Below are 20,634 nucleotides of genomic sequence, written 5' to 3' on the forward strand. Positions count from 1 at the left end.
CACATGGCACTAGTATGTTTTTTTGTACAGAACAGGTATTTAATCAATGAATGTTTACAGAAGGAATAAACTTGTCTCCAGATATTTCTTGTGATACAAGGTACCTACCTTCACATTTTAGTCAAGTAGAATATGGACTAAAAAGCAAATAACTGACTTGTTCCAGAACAGAAATTTTTAAGCTCTTTTTAGCCAAGAGCATTCGTCTTTCCAATAATATTTCCCACAGAAAAGTAAACCAAAAAACATATAAAAGCTGAACTACTCTGAAGGATAGGAGTAGGGGTGGGATAGCAAAGCGAGCAGGTAGGAAGGGAACGTATTTTCAAAAGTGGCATTTTTAAATTTTTTAATTTTTTTTGCAGTACCATGGATTAAACCCAGGGTGTTGAGCACACTAGGTAAGCACTCTACCACTGAGCTACACTCTCTGACCATTTTTCTATGGTTTTTCAAGTCATATATTGACATGAAACAGTTGTTAAGGCTATAAGTAAAAGGTAGTTAAGGAAGCAGTGGGAAAATAAGATCCTAAGATTTTTAGGGAAGGTGATCAAAAGGTGGCATTTTTTTTTGCTTGGTTATTTGGTACTGGGTTTAACCCAGGGGCGTTTAACCACTGAGCCATATCCCCAGTCCTTTTTTATTTATTATTTTAGAGATGAGGTCTTGATAAGTTGCTCAGGGCCTTGCTAAGTTGCTGAGGCTGGCCTGAACTTGCAATCCTTCTGTCTCAGCCTCCCAAGTAGCTGGGGTGACAGGCATGTGCCTCTAAGCCTGGCAAAATGGCACACTTTAATGTGTTTTGTTCTAAACCCCTAATCAACATTGATGTTGCTTCCCCATTTGCTTTCCATGATGTCAAAATGAGAATGTTACTTATGGTGAAGTGAGGATGAAGTGGGGGAATAGATAAGAAGGAGGAGGAAGGGTACCTGAGTCCTGGCCTGTGAGGGGCAATTCCTTTGTAGTCAAATAAGCCTGAAGTTGAATTCTGCTTTGTTCACTTACTAGCTCAGAGTCTTTGAGCATTGTTTTCCTTATCTATAAAGTAGCGATAACAAAAATAATTCCCACAGGAGAATTAAGTCAGATAGTGTAGGGCAAGACTTAGCATTAAGACTTAGCATCAGCCAGGCACAATGGTGCATGCCTGTATCCCAGAGGCTCAGGAGGCTGAGGCAGGAGGATCATGAGTTCAAAGACAGCCTCAGCAATATAGCAAGGCCCTAAGCAATTTGGCAAGACCCTGTCTCTAAATAAAATATTAAAAGGGGCTGGGATGTGGCTAAGTGGTTAAGCACCCCTGGATTCAATCCCTGGTACCAAAAAATAAAAAAAGAGACTTAGCATCAAGCTTTTAACATGATTAATCAAGCTTGTAACATGATTATAATTCACTTAAGTATTAATTATTATTAGCCATCAGCTCTGTGTGCATGTGTGTGCGTGTGTGTGTGTGTGCGCGCACACACGTGCACGCATGGTGCTGGGGATTGAACCCAGGACCTCATGCACACTAGGCAAGTACTCTGCCATTGAGTTACATTAGCCCTTTCCTGAAGGGCCTTCTAAGAGGCTTCCTTAGAAGTGTTAGGGCTCCATATTATTTTAAAAAATACTGCCCTGGAGTATCAGATGTGTAGACTTGACTCTGGTGAGAATCCATTCAACATTCTTCCTACAAAGATAAACTAAATCTAAAAATTATATCTAAAGATAACTAATCTCATATTAAAAACAACAAATATCTCTTGGGCACAGTGGCACACACCTGTAATTCCAGAGGCTTGGGAGGTTGAGGCAGGAGGATCACAAGTTCAAAGTCAGTCTCAGCAATTTAGTGAGACACTTAGCAACTCTGTGAGACCCTGTTTCTAATAAAATATTTAAAAAGGACTGGGGACATAGCTCAGTAGTTAAACACCCCTGGGTTCAATCCCCAGTACCAAAAAACAAAAAAAAAAACCCAAAAACAACAAATATCATTCAAGACTCACTTTTTCTTTTTCCTCCAACAATACAAGACTTCTGCAGGTCAATACAATGCATCTCCATACAGTTTTCTAAGAGTCCACTCTGTCCACATGAACAGATTTTATAACAACCAACCTCCCCTGCAGATGATGGCACCTGAATTAGTGTCCCTTGACGGACGATAAAATCAGAAGCTTCTCCCAATTTGCAACCTGTACCAAAAAAAAAAAAAAAAAAGGTAAAGGTAATGTTCTATTATGTTGCTTTATGACATTTATGACATTAGATATACTTGGCAGAAATCTTAAAGGTTCTGTGTAGCTATTAAAGATTATGTAGGCCTGGGGATGTAACTAAGGGATACAGTGTGTGTGTCTCCACCAAGTGTGGGGTTCTCCAGCACAGGAAATAAAAAAAAAAAAAGGAAAAGATTATGTAACAGAACTTTCACCTCATTAAGAAACTGTGCCCTCTCTACTTCATGGTTTCCATATCTTGGGCTGTTTTCCTCCACCATACTCTTCTGCCATGATGTTTTGCCTCACCTTGAGCACAGATCTATGGAGTCAGTCAACTATGAACTAAACCTCTGAAACTTCAGAACAGATGGCAAGGGAGATTCAAGATGATGGATTAGAGGAATGCTGCATTGCCAGTTGCTCCAGGGCTCAGGGCTCAGGGTTCAAGCAGCAGGAGTACTGCTTTTCAGTGAGTTGTTGCTATTTTTGTTTCTCCCTTTTCTGTAAGGTGCTGGGAATCAGTGGGGGCACTGCAAGTTCAAAGGGTAGAGATCACTTTGCTGAGCTAAACCCAGCCAAGAGACAGTGCACATTGCTCTACACAAATGAACCATACTCAAAACTTCAGCTATACTTTAATACAAAGAATAGAAGAGACAAAACCCCCAAAATAATGACCAGACCCTGAGTAGAATGACTGGGGCCTGGGGGCTCAAGCCCCACTTATGACATCCACTCCTACAGTAAAAACTGAGAGAATGAACACAAAGACTGTGGATATCACCTAGGAGTCTCAATCTAGATTACTCTAGGACATCTTGGCAAGAGAATGCTGTGCCCTAAAAAGACTCACACATAAGAGTGGTAGAGAAATCCACTCCAAAAGATGCATAAAAACCAACATAGAAATACAAAAAATGCGAAGTAGCACAACACCTCCTAAAGTTAATGACTCACTAGCAACAGACTCCAAAGATATTGAAGTGGATGAAATACCACATTAAGATTCAAAAATTCTAAAATTTTCAAAAAAGTATAAAAATTATCAATGAATTCCAAGAGAATACAGAAAAAAAATTAAATGAATTAAGGAGTCAGTACAGAGTATGAATGAGAAATTTAATAAGGAGATTGAGATACTGAAAAGGACCCCCCCAAAAAAATCTTGTAAATGAAAGACACAATAAAATGTTCAGTTGAAAGTGAAAGTCTCTCTAATAGAGTAGACTATGTTGAAGACAGAATCTCAGAGCTGGAAGACCAAGTGGTTGGCCTTGGACATTCAGACAGTATTAAAGAAAAAGGAAGTAACCGTGACCAGAATATATAAGAACTCTGGGACATTAAATGACAAGGTTAAGAATTATTGGAATTGAAGAAGCTTGTGAGATGAAGGCTAATGGAATGGATAACCTTCAGGGAAATAATTACAGAAAATATTCCAAACCTTGAGAATGAGATGGACATCCAGATACATAAGGCATTCAGAACCCCAAATAGACAAGATCAAAAAAGAACTTTGCCACAAAACACCATGATTAAAATGCTTAACATACAGAACAATGACAGAAATTTAAAAGCCTCAAAAGAAAAACATCAAGTCACGTTTAGAGATAAGCCAATGACAATTACTTAATTACAAACTTTAACATCCAGGAGGGCTTGAATGATGTGCTATAAGCTCTGAAAAAAAATAGCTGTCAACCAAGAGGCTATAGCCAGTAAAGCTATCCTTCAGAATTGAAAAGTAAAAACATTTCAATATAAGCAGAAAGTAAAAGAATTCATGATTATGAAGTGGGCACTACAGAAAATACTTAAAGAAATACTACATATAGAATAAATCAAAAACTCCAGAGTTTTCACATGGACATATGTCACTGAAGAGTAGCTAAGCAAATGAGAAACAGGACCAAATTAAACAACAGAAATAAATCAAAATGGCAGGAATCAATAAATATCTATAACAAGTGGTCTCAACTCTCTAATTTAAAAACACAGGCTGGCAGATGGATTTAAAAAAAAAAAAGATCCAACTATATGTTGTTTGCAAGAGACTCACCTTACAGAGACAGCCACAAGCTGAAAAATGAAAGAATGAATATTGATATACTACAAAATTAGAGCCCTCCCAAACAAGCAAGAGTAGTTACTCTCAATCTGGCAAAGCAGACTTCAAGTCAAAATTAAAAGAAGAGACAGAGAAGTTCACTTTATACTGGTAAATAGAAACAATCCAACAAGAAGATATGACAATAATAAATACTTACGCCCCAAATGTTGGCACACCTAATTATATAAAATCAAAACTACTCGAATTAAAGACTCAGATGGAAACCAGTATAATAATACTGAGTGATTTCAACACACCTCTCTCACCAATAGGTAGGTTATCCTATTGGTAGATATCAACTCAGACTCTTCAGACCTAAAAAATATTATAAATCAAACAGACTTAACAGACATCTATAGATTATTTCACCCAACAGTAGCCAAATATATTTTCTTCTCAGTGGCTCATTGGAACCCTCTCTTCAAAACAGATGATATGTTAGGCCATAAAACAACTCTTAACAAATTTTAAAAAATGATATAATTTCTTGCATCTTACCAGATCACAATGGAATAAAATTAGAAATCAACATCAAAACACCCCAAAAAATATATAAACAAATGTAGATTTAACAAAACACTTTCTTTTTAAAAACTATTTTTAGTTGTTGATGGATACAATATCTTTATTTTTTTATTTATTAATTTTTATGTGGTGCTGAGGATTGAACCCAGTGCTTCACACATCCTAGGCAAGTGGTCTACCACTGAGCTACAATCCCAGCAAAAAACAATACTTTCAAATGATGAATGGGTAATAGGCGAAATCATGGGAGAAATTAAAAAATTCTTAAGAATCAAATGAAAATAGTGTTAAACATACCAGAACCATTGGTACACTATGAAGGTAGTTCTATGAGGAAAGTTTATAGCTATGAGTGCCTATTTAAGACAATCAGAAAGAAACAAAATAACCTAATGGTACATCTCAAGGTCCTTGAAAACCAAGAACAAATCAATCCTAAAACCAGTAGAAGGAGAACTGGGTACCACAGTTGTGCACACCTATAATCCCAGCAGCTGAGGCAGGAGGATCATGAGTTCAAAGCCAGCCTCAGAAACAGTGAGGTGCTAAGCAACTCAGTGAGACCCTATCTCTCTATAAAATACAAAATAAGACTGGGGATGTGGCTCAGTGTTCAAGAACCCTTAAGTTGAATCCCCAGTACCAAAACCAAAACAAAAACAAAAACAAAAACAAACCAGTAGAAGGAAGGAAATAATTAAAATCAGAGACAAAATCAAAGAAATAGAGACTTAAAATAATACAAAGGATCAATGAAACAAAAAGTTGACTCTATAAAATGATAAACAGGATTGAAAAACCCTTAGCAAAACTTACCAAAAGAAAAAGAGAAGACCCAAATTGATAAAATTGGAGATAAAAAAGGAGGAATCACCACAGATATCACAGAAATCCAGAGGACCATTAGGGACTATTTTGAAAACTTGTACTCCAATAAACTACAAAACCTAAAAGAAATGGATACATTCCTAGACATATGACCTGTTAATATTAAATGAAGAGGACATAGAAAACCTAAATAGACCAATAACCACCAATGAGATATAAGCAGAAATAAAGTCTTTCAACAAAGAAAATCCCAGGACCAGATGGATTCTCAGCTGAATGCCACCAGACCTTTAAAGAACTACTGTCAATCCTTCTCAAATTATTCCATGTAATAGAAAGGGATGGAACACTTCTAAATTCATTCTATGAAGCCAGTATCACCCTTATATCAAAACCATATAAGGCTACATCAAGGAAATAAAACTACAGATCAATATTCCTGATGAACTTGGATGCAAAAATCCTTAAATAAAATATTAGCAAATTTTATTCAATAACATGTTAAGAAGATTGTACATTATTACCAAGTTGTTATTATCACAGGGTTGCAAAGATGATTTAACATATGCAAATCAATAAAATTCACTACATTGGGGTTGGGCCTGTGAGGCATGTGAGGCACTGGGTTCGATTCTCAGCACCACATAAAAATAAAGATACTGTGTCCATTAATAAAGATATTTAAAAAAATTCACTACATAAATAGAATCAAGGACAAAAAATGACATAGTCATCTCAATAGATGCAGAGAAAGCCTTTGACAAAATTCAGCACCCATTCATGATGAAAACATTGAAGAAACTAGGGAGAGAAGGAACTCACCTCTACACCATAAAGGTTATACACTACAAACCCTGAAGCCCACATCATAGTGAATGGTGAAAAACTGAAAACACTTCCTTTAAATCCAGAACAAGACAAGGATGTCCACTCTCACCACTCCTATTCAATACAGAACTAGAAATTTTAGCCAGAGCAATTAGATAAGAGAAGGAAAAAAAGGGGGTGGGGTAAAAATGGGAAAGGAAGAAGTCAGATTATTATTGTTTGTAGATGATAAGATCCTATACTCAGAAGATTCAAAAAGCTCCATCAGAAGATTGCTAGAGCTAATGAACCAATTCAGCAAACTAGCTGAAAGCTTTCTTATACACCAATAATGAATCTGCTGAGAAAGAAATCAGGAAAACAATCCCATTCACAATAGCCTCAACAAACAAACAGACAAAAGCAAAAACAAACAAACAAAAAAAAAAACCCTAGGAATAAATCTAAACAAGGAGGTAAAATATCTCTATAATGAAAACTATAGAATATTAAAGAAAGAAATTGAAGAGAATACAAGATGAAAAGATCTATTATGTTCATGTATAGTCAGAATTACCACCAAAAGCAATGTACACATTCAATCCATTCCCTCATCAAAATACCAATGACATTCTTCACAGAACTAAAAAACAAAACAAGACAAAACAAAAAACCAACAGTCCTAAATTCATTTGGAAGAAAAAAAGACCCAGAATAACCAAAGCAATTCTAAGTCAAAAAACCAATGCCAGAGGTATCATGATATTTGACTTCAAATTATACTACAGAGCTATAGTAACAAAATCTGGGGCTCAATACCTGGAGATTTTAAGCTCCCTACTTTGAGACACTGTACCAATATTCAGTCAAACTTTCTAGTCTCACAGTAAGGGGTCCAAATTTCCTAGTCCTAAGGTAAAATGTTTCTGTTGCAGGTCTTTCTTGTTGAAAAAAAAAAAAAAAAAAAAAAAAAAGGGAGGGGAACTCTAGAACATCAGCCACGGCCCCCTTCTCCCTCCTGGGAGAAGTCTGTATTATTACCTTTAAATAAAACCTGCTTCATATGCTTGCCTTGGCGTGCTTCTCTATAATGTTCAAACTTCAACATTTGAGGAAGCAGACCTCATCACTGGTAATTGGTATCAGTTTTGGAGGTCCCACCGAGATCTACACTGAGGTATAGGAGTCTTTAAGGCAGAAAATTTATCAAGGTGCTGTTCTCCAAATTAAACTTTGTCTGTAACAAGGCACCCATGCCCAGATGACTTTATGACCTGCTCTTCCCCAACCAGACTTCTACTGTGGATCCCTCAGTTGACCCGATTTCTAAAAGGGAACGCCAAACTGTTTGCCCCAGGCTACCGGCTTCCAGCTCCAAGAAGCCAGAGTGGTTCTTGTCCCTTTTCCTTACAGCAGTAAGGAGTTCCTGAAACTAAAGTGGGGAATGAAGCCAGAATTGAGGATAAGCAGTTAGTGTAGAATAGGGAATCTGGTCAAATAGAGGAATGGAGGCCATCAGAGTCTGGGAAGTTGGAGCCCGACCCTGGGAGATTGGAATGTCAATGTCTCCAGAGCACTTTTGATCACCAAGGTTACCTGCCTAACTGCCCTTCCCAAAATGCTGCAGGCAGGGAATTGCTAATTAATGTTCCCAGGGTCCCTACCTGAATCTCCATTTGGCCCTTCCCCCTGCCATCTGCTGCTCACCTTTTTGCTGTCACTGGCAACTCCTGGGCCTAGTCACACAGGCAGGGAGGAGAGATAAAGGGGGAGAGAACAGAACAAAGAAGACCCTAATCTATAAAAGATGTAGGGTGTGCTCACTTCTCAGGACTCTAGGTAACTGCCTAGTTACCTCTGAGGAAAATGCCAATAGTTCTAAAAGGGCTCAGAAAAGTCACAGAAGTAATATATAAATATAATGGATTATCATCATTTTGTGCTCAAAACCCATGAAAAACAAGATTAGGAGAATCTATAGCCCTAAAGTACATGCATATAAAATAAAAAAAGAAATCAGTTCCAATGAAGAAAACATGGAGGAATAAAGTCCAAATTAGTACACATGCATTTTTTTTTTTTTTCTTGACAGCAGGGGGAAACCTTTTATAGATAAGTTACAAAAAAAAAAAAAAAAAGACAAATGAACAATTTTGTATGCTAAATGTAACACATTCTGTACAATGTCTCCACTTGCTGTCACCATACAAATTCTTTCTAGTTCACTTGACCATTACCATCAATATCTATTTCCCTGATCATTTCATCAACCTCTTCAATTTGTTAACTGCTCTCCACAGTTTGTCATCACACAGCAAAGGTCTGCTGCTGAAGGGTTATGGAAAATAATATTCCTGCAACATAGGCCTTAAGGAAAAATGGAGAGAGGTGTGGCTCAGCAGGTGGGAGGGGAAACTAGCCAAGGAACAATGAGCTCCGGTACTGAAAGCTGTGCCCTAAACCATGACCTTCCCCCAAGGCTAATTAGTCCTAAGGAGAAGCACAACAAATACCAAGGGGCAAGATTTGAGTACTCATCCCTGGGATCTGGATCTCCCCAGATAACTGTGAGTTTCAACCTTTTTACAACTACCTTCCTAAAGTAAAGTTTTAATCTGTTCAACTAGTCCCTGACTGTCAAAACTGCACATAGACAGCTCCCAGTGATTACATCATTCTATCCTATAAAACCAAAATACCCTCTGTAACTGATGGCCATTTTCCCCATCTGGAAAATGTGCCCAATGGCACCCAAGTCCTCAAAGTAATCAAGGTTTCTCTGAATCCTTCGAGGTCTGCTTCCCATACTTTTATGCTTACATTTACACTAATATAGCCACTGCTATCCTTCACAAACACACAAAATGCTTCTTTAATTTTTTTTTCACTGCCTGTGTTTTTCATTTTCTTGCCATCATTGTCAGAAATTCAGGGAAGTCAACTGTGCCATTATCATCAGCATCTACTTCATTAATCTTGTCTTATAACTCTGTTTCTGTAGGATTCTGCCCAAGAGACTTCATTATAGTTCCCAAATCCTTTACTGTTATAATTCCATCACTATCCTTGTTAATTAGTGAAAAAGTTTCTTTTAATTCTTCAAACTGCTCTTCAGTCAGTTGGTCAAACATGCTGCAATTGCTACAGGTTTCTGAGACATGTACACAACCACTTGGCTCACTCGCTCTACTCAGACTTATCAAAAGGAAAACTTGTACACTTTTGATGGGCTTGTAAATTAGCACAGTCACTATGGAAATCAGTACAGAGATTCCTCAAAAGTCTAGGAATGGAACCACCATATGACTCAGCTATACCACTTCTCAGTATTTATACTTAAGAATTAAAGTCATCATACTATAGTGATGTAGGCACAACCATGTTTATAGCAGTACAATTCACAATAGCCAGACTATGGAACCAGCCTAGGTGTCTTATAAATGGATGAATAGATAAGGAGAATGTGGTATATAAACACAATGGAGTTTTATTCCGTTATAAAGAAGAATGAAATCACATAATCTGCAGGAAAATGAATAGAACTTGAGAACATTATGTTAAGCGAAATAAGTCAAATTCAGAAAGTCAAGGGTCTTGTTTTCTTTCACATGTGAAAGCTAGAGAGAGAGGGAAAAAAAAGGTGTGATGGGGAGCTCATGAAAATCAAAGGGAGATCAATAGAATACAGAGAAGGAACCAGTGGGAGGAAGGAGAGGAGAGGGATGGAAAAAAAATGGTTTTGGCCAAATTACATTGTGATACTGTGTACATATATATGAATATGTAACAATAATCCCACAATTATGTGTAACCAATAAAAAAAGGGACCAAAAAGAAATATTAACCAAATTACAATGTAAAGATAAATGGGTAGATAAATGTTATCTTAAAATTTAAAACAGCCCAACATTTCCAGTTTTAACAAGATTTATGTGACTCTATAGCTGATATATTATGGTATTATGTAAATATTATAGATGATATTTTGTGATCATGTTTATTTAATCTTTTGTTCCTTTTTTACTTTAAAGATATTTTAAAATGTTGATCTAATATGATAAATATTTTCAATCGGGAAATACATAAAAAGAAGCAAAAGGTTTCCACCATTATATTCTAGAGACTAGCAGAGATAGAGACTATCAAAATTTTCTGAAATAAAAATATTCAGTCATAAAATCATATGCATTTCAACACAAGGTTAATCTTTAATCTTTTTTTCTTTTCTTTTTTTTTTTTTGTACTGAGTAGATTTAACCCAGTAGTGTTTTACCTATGAGCTAGATTCCTAGCCCTTTTTATTTTGAGACAGGGTCTCACTAAATTGCTGAGGCTGGCCTCAAACTTGTAATCCTTCTGCCTCAGTCTCCTGATAAGGTTAATCTTTATGATAATAATTATTACATCCTATGGAATATGACATTTTCCCACAAACTAAAGGAAAGAGACAAACAAAAACAATGTAGAGTACATTTGTCAAACATTATAACATGGAAGAGAAAGTACAAAGAGGTAGCCCAAACTTTTTTTCTCTGTTGTAGTCAAGAACCTTATAACTCATTATGAGACTGAAGTTTTCAATTGATACTATATAAATGATAACCAAAAGTTTACATGTGTTGCCTTTTTTTTGCTTACACAGAAAATACACGTTTACTGGGAAAACTAAACATTATAGAAAAACATAATGTAGAAAATAAAAGTGTCCCTTGTAACCTTACTCCAAAGACAACCCCTATAAATACCAGAAAACACTTAGAGAAACACTAGAGTACCTATCAATGCTCATCCCACATCCACACCTACCTACCTCTTACCTTGAACACAAGAGTAAGGAAGGCAGGGATCTCCAGATGCACACCCTTTTCTGTTCACTTCACAGAGCTCATTGGCTGGACAAGGATTTGGGTTACAGGGATGAGTCACTTCTACAATGTTACCCAAAGTACTTGGCCCTGAAAAACACACCCCAAAGCCCCCAAAACAGATCAGTTTAACCAACCTGAAAGAATAACAGAAGTCTGTAAATTTAAATTATCTCAATTAATTATGGCTAAGATAAATGAAGAGCTCATGAACACAAAGCAAGGCCTGATTCTAATAAGCTATGAAGATAGATTTTTCTCATCATTTATGAATATAGCATAAAGATAACATATTCACTTATGTGTTTGTTTATTGGGTACCTACAACATACTAGGCAAGATTCTGGGCACTAAAGATTCAGTGATGAACAAATAGACAAATCTCTGACATATAGTTTTTATCTGGTAGAAAAAAATATACTTTATTTATTTATTTTTGTGGTACTTAGGATACAATTTGTGCTAGGTAAGCACTCTACCCCAGTTACATCCCTAGCCAGACAATAATCATATTGTGTGTATAAATAAAAGATAAACTCAGAAAATTATAAGTAGTAATATTAGGGACTACAAAGTGACAAGCACAGTTTTGTATAAGGTGGTCAAATAGGTGCTTAGGTTTATTTATTTTGGTACTAGTGATTGAACCCAGAGGAACTTTACCACTAAGCTACATCCCCAGCTCTTTTTAATTTTTAGTTTGAGACAGGGTCCAGACTGGCTTCAAACTTGTGATTCTCCAGCCTCAGCCTCTTGAAGTGTTTATGTATAAGAGGAATAATTTAGCATGTTTTATCATAAATGGCCATCTACTATGATAATATGAACCATGATTATATTTAACTTCTGAAATAATCAGCAAGGAAGAGTCTCACAAAAGATAAACTGTGTATGATGTCTGAAATTTAAATAAAAGCATTTCTTTAATTTTTCTCCCACTGAAATAGTTTCCTATTGGACTGCTGCTGTAATAGAGTCTAGGATTATGAATATATTAGTTTTGCTTACTTAATTTTAGATCAGATTCATACTCCAAGACTAATAGAGGTAGAACGGCTCTTGGAATTCATCTGATCCAGTCCAATCATTCTATTCTATATACATAAGGAATCAGGCTTGAAGAAATGATCTGCTCAAATTAACAGAGGCCTACATTCTTGTCTTTTTTTTTTTTTTTTTTTTTTTTTTTGGGTGCTGGGGATCGAACCCAGGGCCTTGTGCTTACAAGGCAAGCACTCTACCGACTGAGCTATCTCCCCAGCCCCTACATTCTTGTCTAATGCGTTTCTTCCCTTGGCTATACTGGTCATAAAGGTTAAGGGACACTTGTCTTAACAGAATGTGACAATTACTGCCAACTACAATTTCAGCATCCATTCTTCTCTCCCTCTTTACTAACAGATCTCCAATTTTACTTAGGGTAGAAATAGGCCTGTAGCTAAAAAAGATAATCTTTCGCTGTTTTCCATACAACTAAGGGTGGCCAACGAGTTGTTTGTTCTCCCTCTTCCCTTTCACATTCGGAACTAGAACGTGGTGGTCAGGACTCCAATAGCCATGTTGTGATAATAAAGTATATGAAATAACCTTAATGACTGAAGCCAAGTACTAAGGTTAGTATAGAAAGATAAAAAGAGCCTGAATTCTTAATGATGGAACCACCCGAAAAGTCCTGGAATATCTGTGTTTGAGCTTTCTTTTACTTTTATGTATGCTGTTATTTGCAGTTGAATTTAATTCTATCTGATACTGGGAAAGAAAGCAAGTTGGAGGTAACTTCACTGTTTTCCAGCCAGCTCACAGCACTAATGCCCCCTAGTGGCAGCCTAAACACCTCTCTTTTCCTAACTACTGAGTGTGTAGGAGTTGTGTTCTACTGGTTACTACCTGGCCTCCAACACATCTTCATACTGCTGCCAACAAGCTCAACTCCAGAATTCCTCAATGAGATACCAACTTACTTGTGTAGCTCTTGGCAGGAGTATTTGGCAGAGAGAAGCTGAAGCAGTGAGATAAGTGCCATTTTCCTATACTAATCAGACTATCATTCTTCACTCTGTTGGGTGGGTAAGTCCAGGCCAGGATGGCTCACATACACTGATATTTCTGATGACAAAAAGCTGAAAGCTCTCTGGGGGAAATTCTACTTTCTGCACACTACAGTGGCAAGGTGATAATAATGATATTGGAGAAGACTGGCCCCTGATTCACAGCTTAGAATTCCTGATTAATAACAATTCATACCTGTTCAGATTGATACCATATCACCTCTTACAAAATTTAAGATGATAACGCTGTCCTGAGCCAAAAAGGTCAAGCAGCTAAGATAAGAGTCTGTAACTGAGATGGTATCATTGAAACATATGTTCTCAATAGATAAATGTTAATCTAAAAATAGCAAGGACAGAGATCATGAGAGAAGTATTTGAAATTTAAAAACAAACAAAAACAGTGCTTACTGAGGTATGTATCTAAAGGTATACAATTCTCCAGGTCATCTGTAGGTGATAGAAGCTCACAAATACTTTCAGCTGTGTGGTCTTCAGGGAATTTGTTCTGGTCTCCACATTTTTTTAGAATCTCCACACAATCAGATCTTGAAAAGAAAATGTACCCAAATTTAGGAATCTGAGACCCCAAGAACTCACAGAAGTTTATATTTTAGAGTAATGTGTGGGTTTTTTGTTTTTTTGTTTTTTTTGTTTTTGTTTTGTTTTTGTTTTTTTGCTAAACTTTTCACAAAGTTTAAGGGATATAGTTTGTTGGCTTGAGAGAATGACAATTACTATCAACAAGGACCCTCAAGTTGTCTGGTCAAAATTACTTCCTTTTCTAAAATTTTCCAGAAAGTGAGATTTTATTACTTAACAGTGTTTCAGAATTGGTTGGGGGTGAGTATGAGGAAAGAGGAATCATGGTGAACTTCCAGTTGAATAGAATTCAAAGCATCCCTTATTGTCTAATCTAAAATCAAAAGCCTTGTTCAAATTGTCAAACTTTTTGTTTCTACTATCAATGTGGCTTTTCATCATCTTTGAAAGGAAATTAAATTAGGCTAGTCTCATCTGACCTCTGTAAAATCATATATCCTTACTATCAGGACATTATGCTTGCTTGTTTGATTGTTTCCTTTTTCCATATCTTCCACCTTTTCTCTTTTATTAAAATAACTTTTTAATTATCGACATTGAGGTGTTTAGCTTACAACAACTACAAAGTCCATTATGTTAAAATTTTCTTAGTTTTGAACAAGGATTTGACTTCTATTAAGTTTTCTTTGCTGAGATACATATTTCCCACTTGTTGCTTTTTTCTTATCTATACCTCAGTACCTCCTCTACTCAGGCCATCCCCAAGTCATATCAGAAAATAGTTCTAGATTCTGTTTAAGACTGAAACAATCTGAAGTGAGTCATCAATTACCCAGTAGCATTGGGTCACACACCAATAACTTAGGGGCTAAATATTAATTTGGCTTTGGAAAAGCTTTTGGGAAAAGACTCTTGAAGAGTAGCTGGCATGGATTACTATGTAGTTAGATACTTTATCCATGATCAAGACTCCCATCTTTATCTTAGATTTCCTAAACAAACCATTCAAAAATATTTCCTTCGCACAGGTCCTAATGACTGTATTCACTAGCCCTTTTATTCATCAAACCTTTATGGATACCTATTGTTTGTTAGGATTATGCTAATACCTAAAGAGGAGAAAAGGAGGAAAGAGGATAAAAGAAAATGGCACAAAGAAAAATAAGCTCCTTAAGGAGAGCAAAATCTAGCAGAATATAAGATGAGCATACAAATGAAAATGTGAAAATAGAATTGTGCATTGAAAAGGATTTAGTAAATGTTTCTTGAACTAAGTTCTATAAGAAAGTACACTTACAGGCCTATAGGGATTTGTAATGAGGATGAATTACTATCAGCTGGGGAAATCTGGGAAGACTCCACAGGAATGTCTGGTATTTGAGAGAAAGCAGGAAGAGCAGGCAGGAGGCAAGTGCAGATAGGGGTGGGGCAGGAACAGTATTTCAAGCAGAGGGGGAAAATGTAGGAAAAGCATCTGATGTGTGGGGGGCAACAGGCAAAGGGAAGGGTGGTAAATTATTATGGAGGTTCTGAATCCAAACTGGAGAGTCATTATGATGAAAGAAACTTACTTGCAAATAATACTTCCCCGAGATTTACTATGACAAGGTTTAATTTGCAGTGAACAAGCTATTGCTTTCCACATTTCTGGCTGGCACTTTTTAATATCAAGAACAGGTATGTTGATAAATGGCATTTTTATGCTTCCTTTTTCCCACAGCTTCATGTCATTCATGGCTCCTTGATCTGACTGGGCATTACAACTCCTGAAAAGTTCTGTTGGCCTAAAAAACAAAACCAAACACAAAAATTGCCAGAAGGAATCAAGAGTCAATGAGTAAAATCATAGCATACTAATTAATCAGGAAAGCCTGACTTTTTTTTTTTTTTTGCAGAGCTGAGGATGGAACCTGGGGTCTTGCGTATCCTAGGGCTCTACCACTGAGCAACATAAAACTCAAAAAGAGATATAAGCCTGGCATGTATGAAGATTCAATGTTGACACTAGCATTGAGAAAGTGATTGCATGTTTTCTTTTTAACATATTTTTATGAGGTGGTTTTAAAACTTAAATGCTCTGGATATCCGGAGACCATCTCATTGCTTTCATTTCATAAAATAAATGAGTCCAAGTTTTAAAAATTGAGGTATAATTTACAAAGTAAAATGCATACATCTTATGGGTTTGATCTTTTTACAAATGCAAACACCCATATAGGTACTCCCACACCAATAAAGGAACATTTCCTTGGTGTTAGATAGTTCCCTCATGCCTGTCAGTTCATCACAGAGGCTACACTTTTCAGACCTTTATCACCATAGATTAATTTTGCCTGTTCTAGAATTTCATATAAATGAAATCATATTGTCTGTTTTCTTTTGGGTCTGGGGTCTTCAGTCAAATGCAATCTTTTTTGAGATTGATCCATGTTGTTGCATATATAGATATTTCATTTCTTCTTATTGTTGAATAGTATTCCATTGATAAATGTATATCATTTTGCTTATCCTAGTTCTCAAACTTTGATCTCAGGACCCATTTACCTTTTTAAAATTATTGGGTTCTCAAAAAGTTTTTTTTAATATGGGTTGAAACCATCAATATTTTATAACATTAGAAATGAAAAAGATTTAAAAGTGATTATTAATTAAGTTAAATTATAATAAACCTATTACATGGTAATATAAACATTATTTTTATGAGAAATAACTACATTTTCTAAAACTAAACAAAAATCATGAGAAGAATAGGATTATTCTATAGGTTTGCACTCATGTATGGATTGATGGGAACACCTGGATTTTCATATCTGATTCTGTTTTCAGTCTGTTGCTCATATATCACGTCTCATCCTCTGGAAAATTCTACTGTTCACTCCTGTGAGAATATAAGAAAAAGAGGCAGATAACAACCAGTGTTGTTATAAAAACACTTTGGATCTCATGGACTTCCCTGAAGGAGTTTTGGAGACCACAGACCACACTTTGAGACCATTCTATCACTTCCTTATGGACATTAAGGTTAATTCTAGTTTTCATGTGTAGGAATATCATTTTTGAATCACAGGCTAAGTGTAACTTCTTAAGAAACTGCCACACTGTTTTCCAAAGTGGCAATACCATTTTACACATTCACCAGCAATGTATGAAAGGCTGAACTGTTCTACACTCCTTTCAGCTATGACCAATCTGTAAGTGTGTTGGGGTATTTATTGGTTTTTATTTGTATTTTCATATAATTGCTGGACATCTTTTGTGATGTCTAGCCCTTTGCTTTTGTAAAAAAAAAAATGAGTTGAAAAGTTCTTTATATATTATAGATACAATCAGTACAAATGTTTTCTGCCAGGTTGTGTTTTACCCTTTCATTTTTTCCCTTTTCCTCCTACCCTTCCTTCCTTTCTTATCTGAGGGATACTGTACCACTGAGCTACATCCCCAATACTTTTTTGTATTTTATTTTGAGACAGGAGCTCACTAAGTTGCTAAGGCAGTCCTCGAACTTGTGATCCTCCTACCTCAACCTCTGGAGTAGCTGGGATTAAAGGCATGTGCCACTGCGCCTGGCCACCCTCTCATTTTCTTAATGGTGTTTCTTGATGAGTAAAAGAATTTAATTTAAAAATTTTATTTAGAATGATATTTTATTGAGGTATAATTTACATGCAAATAATGCATAGATTTTGAGGATTTAGTTCAATAATATTTGAAATCTACTCATATAATTAAAACCCCAAAAAAGAAGTAGAACATTTCCATCAACCTATGAAGTACCCTTATACCCTCCTCTAGTCAATTCCCACTTCCACCAAAGGTGATTTTCTGATCTTTATACCTATAGATTACTTTTGCTTATTCTTGGAGCTCATGTTTATGGAATCATCAAGAATCTATTTTGAGTCAGGTGCACATGCCTGTAATCCCAGAGGCTAGGGAGGTTGAAACAGGTTCACAAGTTCAAGGATAGCCGTAACAACTTACTGAGATCCTGTTTAAAAATAAAATATAAAGGGTTTGTAAATGTAACTCAGTGGTAGAATGCCACTGGGTTTCCATTTCCACTAATGCAGGGAGGTCAAAACAGAATGTATTTTATGTCTGGCTTCTTTTGCTCAACCTAAGTGTCATTCATGCTTTTGGGTATACTGGTAGTTTGGCTTTTTTCTTGCTGTATACCATTCCATTGTTTGAAACACACAGTTATGTTGTTTTCTCATTCCTGGATGTTCTAGGTCTCCCTCCCAATTTTGGGCTATTATGAATAAGCCTACTAGATACGTCTTTTTTTGGACACACATTTTCATGTCTCTTGAGTAAATTCTTCAGAATAGAATTGTTGGATCACAGATTAACTTTTTAGGAGACTAAAAGAAAGTTTCCCAAAATGTTTAACCACACACTTGCTTCACATGTTTGCCAGTGTTTTAATTGTGGCCACTATATTGGGTTGACAAGGCATCTCAGTTAAGTTTTAATAGTTTGCCAGGATGAATAATAATAAACCTTTCATGTACTTGAATGTCCATTTCTTCTTTTGTTGTCGTGCTAGGTATTGAACCCAGGTCCTTGCACATGCTAGCCAAACATATTCCAGTACTAAAAACTCTTACGGCAAAAACTCCATGGTGTTCAAAATGATGTATTTAAAATTTTTTTTTATTTGTTCTTTTTAGTTATACAACACAGAAGAATCCATTTTAATATCATTATACAAGCATGGAATATATCTTATTCTAATTAGGACCCCATTCTTGTGGATGTCCATGACAGTGGGATTCACTGTGGTATATTCATATAAGTACACAGGAAAATTGTCAGATTCATTATACTGTCTTTCCTTTTCCTATCCTCCCTCCCTTCCCTTCGTTTCCCTTTGTCTAATCTACTGAATTTCTATTCTTCTCCCCTCTCCCCTACTGTGGGTTAGCTTCCACATATCAGCGAAAACATTTGACCTGTAGCTTTTTGGGATTGGCTTGTTTCATTTAGACCCCAGATCCATCCATTTACTGGCAAATGTCATAAAGTCACAAAATGATGTTTTTGAAATATGTATACATTGTGGAATAGCTAAACAAGCTAATTAACATATGTATTACCTCACATGCTTAATTTGTGTGTATGGTAAGAATACTTAAAATCTACCCTCTTAGCAATTTTCAAGCATACAATACACTATTTCTAACTCCAGACAGCCATGTTGTACAACAGGTCTCTTAAACTTATTCCTCCTGAGATTCTGTATCCTTTGAGCACGTCTCCCCAATCTTCCCCTCCCCGTCCCTCTATATTTTGGTAAACACTATCCTACTCTCTGCTTTTATGAGTTTAATACTTTTAGATTCAGCATATTAGCAAGATCATGCAGAGTTTATCTTTCTGTGTCTGGTTTATTTCCTTAATGTCCTCCTGGTTCATTCACATTGTGGCAAATGACAGAATTTCCTTCTTTTTAAGGCTTAATAGTATTCCGTCGTGTATATAAATCATATTTTCCTTATCCATTCATCTACTGATGGACATCTTGGCTGATTTCATATCTTTGCTATTAATAATGCTGCAACAAACATAGGAGTGAAATATCTCTTGGGCAGACTGATTCCAGACTTAGGATACAAACCCAATGGAGGAATTGCTAGATTATGTGGTGGTTCTATTCTTTAACTTTTGAGAAATCTCCATATTGCTTTCTATAATGGCTATAATAATTTACATTTTCCATTGACAGTATATAGGTCTTGCTATGTTACCCCAGCTGTCCCCAAACTCCTTGGCTCAAGTGATCCTTCTGCCTTAGCCTCCCAAGTAGCTAAAATTACAGGTGAGTGCCACTATACCTGCCTAGCTTTTATGTTGAATTCTATGATCCATCTTGAAATAATTTGTGTATGGTGTGACACAGAGGTTGAAATTCTTCTATTTTTTAATATAGATATTCAATTATTCCACCATCACTTGCTATAAAGATATCTCAATTGTCTTATTCAAAGTAATAATTGGAATACTTTTAAAAGGATACAATGTGTGTTAGATTGAGGTAAACATCATCTGACAAAAAAATATCTACAGGGCTAGAGTTGTGGCTCAGTGGTAGAGCACTTGCCTGGCATGTGTGAGGCACTGGGTTCTATTCTCAGCACCACATATAAATAAATGAATAAAATAAAGGTCCATAAACAACTAAAAAATGTTTTTAAAAAATGTATTTAGTAGATCAATGGTACAGAAGAGAGGGCACGGACACAAACCCAAATAAATACAATTTTCTCATACTAGACAAAGGTGCCAAAAATATGCAATGGAGAAAAGATAGCCTCTTCAACAAATGGTGCTGGGAAAACTAGAAATTCATATGCAACAGAATGAAACTAAACCCCTATCTCTCACCCTGCACAAAACTCAACTCACAATGGATCAAGGACCTTGAAATCAGACCAGAGACCCTGCATCTTACAGAAGAAAAAGTAGGTCCAATTCTTCACCTTGTTGGCTTAGGATCAGACTTCCTTAACAGGACTCCCATAGCACAAGAAATAAAAGCAAGAATCAACAACTGGGATAGATTCAAACTAAATAGCTTTCTCTCAGCAAAGGAAACTATCAGCAATGCGAAGAGAGAGCCTACAGAGTGGGAGAAAATCTTTGCCACTCATACTTCAGATAGAGCACTAATTTCCAGAATATATAAA

General features: G+C 36.2%; 1 protein-coding gene across 1 annotated transcript in view; it reads right to left on the reverse strand.

Annotated features, from left to right (window-relative positions):
- Positions 1 to 20,634, reverse strand: part of Reck (reversion inducing cysteine rich protein with kazal motifs) — a 98,036-nt gene that overhangs the window by 12,881 nt on the left and 64,521 nt on the right. Inside the window, exons 12-15 of the mRNA XM_047523994.1 lie at positions 15,517 to 15,729; positions 13,814 to 13,950; positions 11,307 to 11,444; positions 2,001 to 2,189 (exon numbers count right to left, since the gene is read on the reverse strand). Coding sequence (XP_047379950.1) covers positions 2,001 to 2,189; positions 11,307 to 11,444; positions 13,814 to 13,950; positions 15,517 to 15,729 — 677 coding nt within the window. The remainder of the gene's footprint in view (positions 1 to 2,000; positions 2,190 to 11,306; positions 11,445 to 13,813; positions 13,951 to 15,516; positions 15,730 to 20,634) is intronic.

The sequence above is a fragment of the Sciurus carolinensis genome, chromosome 14 (assembly GCF_902686445.1).
Source record: "Sciurus carolinensis chromosome 14, mSciCar1.2, whole genome shotgun sequence".
Taxonomy (NCBI): Eukaryota; Metazoa; Chordata; class Mammalia; order Rodentia; family Sciuridae; genus Sciurus; species Sciurus carolinensis.